The sequence below is a fragment of the Montipora capricornis genome, chromosome 13 (genome assembly GCF_036669925.1).
Source record: "Montipora capricornis isolate CH-2021 chromosome 13, ASM3666992v2, whole genome shotgun sequence".
Classification (NCBI taxonomy): domain Eukaryota; kingdom Metazoa; phylum Cnidaria; class Anthozoa; order Scleractinia; family Acroporidae; genus Montipora; species Montipora capricornis.
Genome location: NC_090895.1, coordinates 37,890,822 through 37,900,821, shown reverse-complemented (window position 1 = coordinate 37,900,821; position 10,000 = coordinate 37,890,822). Strand labels below are relative to the sequence as shown.

General features: G+C 44.5%; 1 protein-coding gene across 1 annotated transcript in view; it reads left to right on the top strand.

Annotated features, from left to right (window-relative positions):
• Positions 1-8,827, top strand: part of LOC138028945 (serine/threonine-protein kinase SIK3-like) — a 17,381-nt gene extending 8,554 nt beyond the window's left edge. Inside the window, exons 5-9 of the mRNA XM_068876593.1 lie at positions 672-717; positions 1,391-1,515; positions 2,200-2,323; positions 3,442-3,650; positions 5,768-8,827. Of these exons, the coding sequence (XP_068732694.1) occupies positions 672-717; positions 1,391-1,515; positions 2,200-2,323; positions 3,442-3,650; positions 5,768-8,341 (3,078 nt within the window). The 3' untranslated portion in view covers positions 8,342-8,827. The remainder of the gene's footprint in view (positions 1-671; positions 718-1,390; positions 1,516-2,199; positions 2,324-3,441; positions 3,651-5,767) is intronic.
• The last annotated feature ends 1,173 nt before the right edge of the window (positions 8,828-10,000 follow it).

Here is a 10,000-nt window from a genome sequence, read left to right as displayed (position 1 = left end):
CCAATGCAGCCACAAGGTCAGATGGGAGCACGCCATGGGAATTTGAGATGTCATTTAACAGCATTGAACGTAATTATTATGCAAGTAAAAGTCTGAAGTGGACTAATATGTTCATTCAAACGTTTGCTGTCTAGCACTTTTATTTTCAACAGATTCAACTGTTGTGGTTTAACTGGTCGGAGTTGTTGGTCAGTGTTTCTGTGTCCTCAATTGGGATATTTTCGTTACTGGGGGCTAATACTTGGATGGATTACATGGGTACACATAGCACTCAAAGTTACTCTCCATTATTAACCCATTAACACCTCAAATTCCCTGGGACACCCCCAGTTGAGGTGTAAAATCATCTGGCATTAGACTGAGTAAAATAGGTCAATGGGTTACTCCTAAGGTTTATTTAGTATTGGAGATCATATTTGCATTATTGTAACTTCTCTCTGCCGAAAGAGTTAGTGCAGTGAAAACCAGAATACTTGATTACTTCTGTCACAGACTATGATTAGACTCTAAAACAGTTTGATTATCAATATTCTTGTCAATAGACCTTTTTGCAGACACGGCAGCCATTTTGATTTCTGTTGTTTCAAAAAGCTATTATGGGATTGCTGTAAAAGTAATGTGTTGTAGTCCTGTATTATACTTGAGGTGCCTGCTTTTTGATTTCCTTGCAGGCAGAAAATCTTTTACTTGATGAGAATTTTAATATTAAAATAGCAGGTAAGGGGTTTATTTTTTAACTTCTTTTTTCTGTGCATTGGTCGCTCTCACTCTGTCATCACTGGATGATTGTTTGCACTTTGCAGTGCTTTCAGGGGCTATGTCATGCAAAATGGCGTAATTTCATGACACCCGAATGCCCAAAAAGTAGAATGAAACATTGCAATAGCAACTTAAAACTGTTAAATAACAAAAGGAAATGCAACAAAAGGAAAGAGAAGCATGAATGGACACAAATGAACCAGATTGAAACGGATTGCATTTGGGTAATCTTGAAAAAATATCAGCCCAATGTTTTTCCTGTCTATGGCAAATCCCTTGGATAAAGGCCGTTTTTGCTCAGAATCATCTTAATTGTGATGTAACGATAATTTTTCTTGGTAAAGGAATTCCATGTTACCATTTTCAAGTTTTAAACTTGGGATAAACTCAAGATTTTCCCTGAACACTTAAAATAACGTGACACAGCCCTTTTAAGTTATTCATCCCCACCTACCGGTAATCTCCCTTTGCTATAAACTTTGCAAATGGTCTACCACACTGGGGAGGGTTAAGTTGGGCATGTACAACATTTTTTGCACACCCCACCCCCTCCCTCATTCCTGTTGTATCACATTTCTTATGAATGTAACTCCATACTTGAACAAAGTCGTGGGAACTTTTTTTTTCTTAGATTTTGGATTCAGCAACTTGTTTCAAAAGGCGGCGCACCTGAAGACATGGTGTGGCAGCCCGCCCTATGCTGCTCCTGAGCTTTTTGAAGGCAAGGCCTATTGTGGACCAGAGGTTGACATTTGGGTGAGTGGTAGTGGTACTTGATAATCAGCTATTATTATACATTGGTGTCACCAGCTCGATTTTGATTGGCTATAAGCACGCAGCTAATTCTTGCTTGCTCTGTTTCTCTTACGTCATACCTACAAACAATAGATTTTATATATGTAGAATTGACGTCATACCTACAGACAATAGTTTTATGCATGCAGAAGTGATGTCACCTAACACACTAACCAGCAGTTTGATCAGTTTTGTCATGGCGGAGCTCAGCTCAGGAATATGCATAATAAAACAATTATTGAATTCGGTTTTCGCATGTTAGCGATAATTATCAAGGCCTCAGTTTGTGTTATCCGCCTCAGCCTTCAGCTTCAGCAGATAACACAAACTTTGGCCTTGATAATTATCGCTAACATGCTCAACCTCATCCAATAATTGTTAATTGATAGTTTGCATCTGACGTCAAGGCAGTCATTTTGGTGTACAGAACATTGCATTGCAAAATTTGACTCCGTTGCTACGCAAAACGTGTGGGGCCCTTTTCTATTGTTCTGTATACCATCATAGCCGTCACATCACGTGGATGCAAACCAAGAATTGGACAAAGTTTGGGATATGTAGAATAAGATTGAGATCATCCTGCATATCGTAATTGTAAACTCCATTCTTCTCTTAATGTACTTGCTGTTTATTTTTTCCCCTCAGAGTCTGGGAGTCGTTTTGTATGTGCTGGTGTGCGGTGCTCTTCCCTTTGATGGGAGCACACTTCAAAGTTTGCGTGCTCGTGTATTGGACGGAAGATTCAGAATACCTTTCTTTATGTCCACAGGTTGGTTAAATTTTTGCAGTTTATAACAAGTCATTCAAAGAGATGTGTTTATCGATAATCACTCAGGGACTTAGGGATATTCCAAGACATCGGAGTGCTCTCTTTTGTAGGAGTCGAACCTACGATCGTCTGAATACTAGTTCGGATGGGAATAGGCCATTTCCGAGTTCATGTCTGCCTCCTCTTCAAAGCGAGTCTAAGTGCAAAGTTTTTTCTTATGAAAATTAGTTCTCATTCATATGTAAAGTAGAACTAATTACCGTCACAAAAACTTCGCACTTAGACTCGCTTTGAAGAGAAGGTAGACATGAACTCGGAAATGGCCTATTACGGTCGATCCCCCCCCCCCCCCCCACAGTATGCTGATGACCCTTATATGATAGCTAACAAATCCTATGGTCCCTAATTTTCGTCAGTAAAATTAGTGCTTGAGCCTAATCATTAAAATGAGTGCTTAGATGCAATAAACGCAGGGGCGGATCGACTCCGGGGCCGGGCGGACTGACCGGTTACCGTTCGGATGCTCTACCACTGAGCAATAGGAGACTCGTGGGAACTACTAGGCCATTAGACTAGGTTCAAATGACAACAGTTCCTCTATACTGCTAGTACTGAAATTGTCTGCAGCGTGCATTCTTGTTATGTAAAGGTAGTGGATGACAAATGTTAATGAAATTTTAATGAAATTAAGAGATGATTTTTTCCGTTAGTGACTCGGAGATACTCGGAAAAATCCGAGTGCACCTTTGCGGGAGTCGGAGCTACGACCTCCGATTACTGGTTCAGTTGCTGCACCACTGAGCTATAGGAAGCGACAAAGAAGACGGTGACTCGGGGATACTCGGAAAAATCCGAGTGCACCTTTGCGGGAGTCGGAGCTACGACCTCCGATTACTGGTTCGGTTGCTGCACCACTGAGATGCGTTTTTCTTTCACCGAAAATAGAGTTTTAGCATCACGTGAACCGCAAATTTCAGGCCGAGTTATGAAAGAACTTGCACAATGTATTTTTTTGAGACTGGTTGAATGTGTCGTTACATGACATCGCTGTTTCCGCCGTCGTTAGAAAACGTTCCTTTTCATTTCCTCTGATAACGCATGCCTTCTTTTACGTCTAGAATGTGAACACCTAATTCGCCACATGTTAGTCCGCGATGTGAGCAAAAGGTACACGATGGAGAACATAATGAACCACAAGTGGGTGAAGGACTTGGATGAAGACGACAAGGCTAGTTTGCTAATAAGCGATACTATTGACTCCGAACTCAGCGAAGAGGTGCTGAATATGATGCTGGCCAGAGGAATTGATAGAGAAAAGACCATTCAGGTGGGATGCTAGCTCATTTTAAATTGGGAAGTCAGGTTGGCTTAGCGGTTATCAACAATACCTTCCACCTCTGCGACCCGTGTTCAACCTTCGGCTCCGAGGTCGTATGTGAGTTTCAGTCGATCTCAATCTGACACCGAGGGTTTTTCTCCGGGTACTCTAGTTTTCCTCCCTCATCAAAATCGACTCTCAGTCAATTACAGCCGGCTGCAGGCGGGTGTCCTCAATAGGCATAACCTCTGGTATCCTTCCCTTTCACTGAAATGAATAAAGCTGGTATTTATTGTTTATTAGCTATTGTCATGTTGCTTCAACAGTCACTTTTTTCTCCAAGTAGAAAACGGTTTAGTTTAATTAGGATTTTCTGTTTTATGGTCTCGCCATTAAAGGGGTTGTGTCACGGAATGCCAAGTTTATTTATTTATGTAACTTTGCCAATCAAGCTGACAGAGCGCCACAGCAGCTTGCGCCAATTACTGTGGCTCCTTTTTTACCCTCCCAACCATGATACAAAACAGAAGAGAGACCACAACACCGGGAACTACGTGCCCTACTCTACGTGCCCGACAAGTGTGTGGATTCTTTTACGTCCCGCAGGATTATGAACATTGAAGGGTTGTGAGACGGGGCCTACGGCTTATCGTCCTTATCCGAGAAGACTAGAGAGTCTAACTATTTGCAGATGTCATTACAAAGGCAGCACTTTCTCCTGTTATTTAAGGACCATGAGTGTTGGTCCGGCCGGAGTTGAACTGAAAACCTCCCGCGTGACAGCCCGGTGCTTAGCCAACTGAGCCACCGGTGCGCGGTGAATCAGTGGCAAAAGTAGTTGGGACGCTTACTCCAGGATGGGCCTGGAAACCTCTCAGCTTGACGTCGTAAACTAGGCATAACTGTCGAATTTTTCAACTACAAGGTTCAAAATAGAAGCCCCCCCCCCCCCCCCCCAGTCAAAGCCATAAGGTAGAAGTTCCCCGATCAATGTTAAAATAGACTAGGAATTGTCTGTTCACTGTTGCCAACATTATTTGGGGAGGGGAGGGGGAGGGAGGAGGGATTATTCAAACCACACAAGAAAACCAACTTAGTGAGTGTTCCAAGACTTTTGCCGCTAATTGTAGCAACCAAATCCAGCAAAGTGCAAAATTAACTTCTTAAAACGTGGAAGGAGGGTTTGAATGAAACAGCAAATGCAAAAGGAAGCAGGGATGGACAAAATATGGATTGCAATTGGGTTTGTTAAAAGCTGTTCAGCCGAACAGTTTTTTAGAGTTTACCTCTGTTGTTTGTAACGAAAATTATGTATGCTTGGCAGGCATTTTTTGTCAGGCGAAGCTTTGAGTTGTGTCGTTTAAGAGTAATTTCAGTGTTAACGCTAAGTTGCATAGCGGATGGGGGCGAGCAATTGGTAAAACTACACAAAATCAACCTCACTGCCGTGACGTAGCCCCTTTGATATCTTCAAAGACCTGTGAGGTCGAGAGGGACCTATAGATCGTTTTCACCGTCACGCAACAAAAAAATAAAATCGAAACTGTTCAATGAAAAAAGGCAAAGCTTGGAATGTTGTAGGAGACAATTCTCAGGTCTGTGCGGTGCATTGTTTCTGAGTTATTGGTCGAAGCATTTCAAGCAACTTTACAGAGTTTTGTGTGGAGCCGCCATGTTGGTGCACCTCCGGCCAGAAATCAACAAGAACATGTCTGGAGTTCACTTTGCAATGAAAACGCTTACTTTTCGCTCGTGAGATAAAATATGTATGAACACATGTCCAAATGTAATTGAAACGCGCGAACTGCTGAGATTCATAGAGATATACATTTTTTTCAACCAAATAGCTTTGTATCGTGGTGTCACGCAACGTGACAATTCGGAAATTCAAAATGCTGTATTTTCGAAACGAAAGACGTCATGGAACTGGAAACTTGCAAAAAGATCAATTGTTAGGTCATCTTCTAGATTCTTTAGACAAAGATTCAAAATACCTTTGGATTTTGGATTTTAGAATTTGATGACGTCACTGTGAAAACCATCTATTCAACCGCCCATACAAACCACCCGCACAAACCTCCCGCTCGTATCGTATTTCTCACTTAATTTCACCTCTACCTTTGCAGTCGCTTCGTCAGAAAGATTACGACCAATTTGCTGGTATTTATTACACGCTCCTAGAGAAGGTCAAGCAAGCCGCCAGCACGTCACACGATCCTTGTGCAAATCTACCAAATACCCAAGGAAACAGCAGTGATTCAGAATTGATGGAGACTGACAATGAGAAGTCGGGAAAGCCATCTATCAACGTACCAACTGTTCAAGTGACGCCTGACTCGCCCACAAGACGAGTAAAGCCCCCAGAAGCTCAATGGGGGGCCGCGTACGAGGAGAACGAGGAAGATGACAAGATGCCAGAGGACATTCTTCCCAGTCTGAAAACGTATTTAGAAAAACGTAGGCACACCCTGACAGCTGTCGATCCAATGATGGAAATCCCGCAAGAGTTGCGAGAGGTTCTTTCGCAGAAGTTCATCCAAAGGCCCCCGAGCCCATTGAGCCAAGCCTCCGAAGATTCCATTTCGAGTCCCATTGGGCTCAATCCAGCCTTGCCTCCGTACTCGCCAACATTAGACCTCTCTCTGGCCTATAAGGAGCAGATTTTGCAGGTGCCCACAGTGTTCCAACTGAGGCAGCCCCTGGGTAGAAGGGCCTCTGATGGTGCCACTAGTTTAGCTGCTGGTATTGCTCAGTTTAATGCACTTCGTGCCATGGCTGGCTACGGAGAAACCAGCCATGGAAACACAGGTTCTCTCAGTGGATCCCCTCTAAACAGCTGCAATCCACTTGTTCCTCAATCGCCGTTTTCTGTCTCCGCGGGACCGTCAAGTCCCCAAATTAGCGAAGGTGCAAACGATAGTGGCTCCGATCAAGAGCCCGACCAAGAGGCCATCGCACGTTACATGGCGTGCCGCGGAGCACGACAGCGCCACACCTCCCCAAACGAAATGCCCGATGAAATGCAACTGCGACTGTTACAGGTGCCTTTGAAGACAAGACGGGGCGTGATGTCCCCAGGTAGGGAGCGCCCGCCCCGGGAAGGGTCCTTCATCACTACTCCCACTGGGATGCGGTATAACGCATCAAGACGTGCATCGGATAGCGCGGCGTCGGTTCTCGCGTACAAGCAGCACCTGGAACGCATCAGCGGCAGTGGCTCCAAGAGAAATAGCTTGAGGGAACTGCAAGAAGAGTGCTTGAAGCTACAACAACAGTATGGCCGAGTGGCGGAGGAAGAACAACAGCGCAGACAACAGGAGCAACATGAGCTACATTTGCAGCAGTTCTATAATCGCAGAGCGTCGGAGGGAGCCGATTCATTGGCCGCCACGCTGTCGCAGTTTCAGCAACAGTACGCGCATGCCTACAGTACAAGTCAAGAGTTGGACTTGGAAGGACAACGGCGGTCAGATGTGCTGCTGAGGAGCTCCGTTGATGATTTAGAAGAAGGGCCGCCTCAAGCTCAGGCAACGATGGAACACCAGGATATACTTCATCAGGAAATGCAGAGGTTGAATATCGAACACTGCCCCCCTGCCCCAAGTATTCTACACGCCACCTCAGGAGGGATAGGACAGGACACCTCTGTGTTATCTTCTCTAGCTCCAAACCTCGCATCTAATTCGCCAAGGAACAGTCTGCTCGTCGAGGATTCAACGTCGCCTGCTTCCAATTCTGATACATCGAACTTTCTCTCTCAGACCATTCTTTCTTCTCAAGCCAACAGCTCTGCTTTTCTCCCTGATGCTGGGACACTGGTTTCTCAAAGCCCTTCTCCTCCTGCTTCTCCTCTGATATCCGCAGTTCCTCTAAACCAGCGTTATCCCATTCCGAACGTCCTTACCGCGAGCAGCTCCTCTAACGGAAGCATGTCGGAAAATGTATTGGAAAACCGAGCGGTTCCGCAAGTTTCCGCGGGAATTGCGGGCGTGATGATGGGAAACACAATGGTAAATGAGAACGATCTGGAAGAATTGGCGAGAGTCACGTTGGGGATGGGCCGCGGGACGATACCCATGAGCCCGGCATCCCTTCTTGCAACCTATACGGGAAATCCCGTGGGCGCGTTGCTTACGGGTAACGTCGGGCAACGATCGCCTTTGCACCACCGCCGGCATCACACAGTAGCATCCCCGCAAGAAGCATGGAATTCCATGGAACTGCTTAGAAGAGCCACAGCGAATAATGTTTCTTTAACGCAAAACCACGCCCGAGACATGTTAAATAATAATATCAATTTGGAAGACGGTGTCAGAGACGGGCTGCTATATAGAACCCTCTCGCCCAACGGAACAATCTATCAGGATGATATGAGGAAAACGCCCAGCATAGGGGATGTAAACCCAGACTTAGCACAAACAAACACCCTCCGAATGGCATTCTCTGTTAATATGACTTCAAACAAGTGTATTCCGGACATTATAAGTGAAATAAGGAGATCACTTGATTTGCGCGCTTCTGACATCGCCTACGAGCAATCAGACCAGACGTTCACCCTTCAGCAGGGGGCTGTTTGCGCTGAAATCGAAATCTGCCCCCTGCCGGGAAATCTCAACGGACTGCGACTGCGACGAGTCAGCGGCAATTTGTGGCAGTACAAGAAACTTTGCAATGAAGTGTTAGCGGAAATGAAATTGTGACAGATGCGAGGCGGAATGAATTGATACAATCAATGAATGAGTAGCGTTTAGATCTCGTTACACCTGTTCTTGCGTGGCCTGATTAATCTCTAGGGTTGTTGCTGTTGTCAGGGCAACATCGTCTTTTCTTGAGACTAGTTGTTGAGACCTTGAGGTACAGTATCGTTGGAGACCAGTGTTCGTGTGTCTCCATGAATATGTTTCTATCAAAATCGTGGCAAATTGGTTATGCAAAAATATTAGTAAATCGTCCTCTTTCTATCTTGGATTCGACGGGACCACGTAAGATCGTTAATAAACATTCAAATTTGTGAGCAGATACTAGTTAACGCGCAAAAGAGCAAGCGAATATTTAAATTATTTCCTACAATTGAAATGTCCCTTTATTTGTCCTCGTGTGAGGGCCGTTGTAAATGTTTTGTGCGATTGCATATAGAAATAAGAATAGCGAATGAGAACTGAATTAAATGTTTCGCCATGCGAAGTTATCAGGCTCAATTGTTGTTTGAACTTTATTCCGCCGTTGGTATGATTGCATGGTCTAAGCTAGCGTGTAGTTCCATTTTTGTGCTGTCAGGGTGAGACTACATTTGTTTCTAGCTTCCAGCGTGCTCGCCAACCTAGAACTTCCCAAGTCCTTTTTATGAAATAATTAGGATAGTACGCGCACTCTCATTGGTCAATAGCTGTATTTAGATGAGAGCATGGAAACACGGCTGTGACATCACACAAATTTTGATTGCTTATGTGTTGTCGGACGCGCGTTTTGATTGGCTGGTAGGAAATATGAGTATGTATCAAGAAAATCAATCAAGAAGTTAAAAAAAACATTTTTCTTTTCCGTTAGTCGAAATTATCTTTGAGAAATATTTCATAAAAGCACCAGAGGACTGCGTCTCGGGTTTGCATAACTGTCTCGGATTCTCTCAACTCCCCCTCGTGTTTAGATGGGGCTATGTTCACACTGAAAAAGGTCCTCTATCGCTTAATTAGTAATCGATTTTCGCACAGTCAAAGTCGGCAAAAACGCCATGTTAGCCCAAGTCACCATATATGGAAATAAACAATAGAAGTCCAAACAATAGCGAACAAAGGATAGAAGTGGTCCTTAGCTGGACAATTGTCACGTTTTTTTTAGACACCTGAGGAGGAACTCTGTGACACCTGAGGAGCAAGGGTGGCACAGTCGGTTTGTGCGCGGCCTTGGTGCATAAGGTCCCGAGTTCGATCCCTGGATCTCACATCCTTGTTTCGACTTGTTTCCTTGCAATGTAGCCTAAGTAGCTTTAATTACCCTTAAAACGCACTGATGGAGAGGGGGAAAGGGGGGGGGGGGGGTTAAAATGAGCGCACCGTCCGCTTCCCGGGAGAATACCCTCTACAGGGTAAAGGAACTTCCGACGTTAGAGCGGTTTTCAAATGAGTGTCGTAAAGCCAAAACCAAAGTAATTACTTTGGCCAATCAAAAATGACGGAGACAATCCAGTAAACCAATCAAAAACTCGAAGTAATTACACGTAGCCGACACAAAGCGCGGGAAAATGTGCACGCGCTAGCCATGATTGGTTTTGGTTTCACTTCTGATTGGTTGAAAAATTGGCGCGAGAACTTTGAACCAATCACTCACTGGGTGAAGTAATTATAAACCAAAGCGATTCC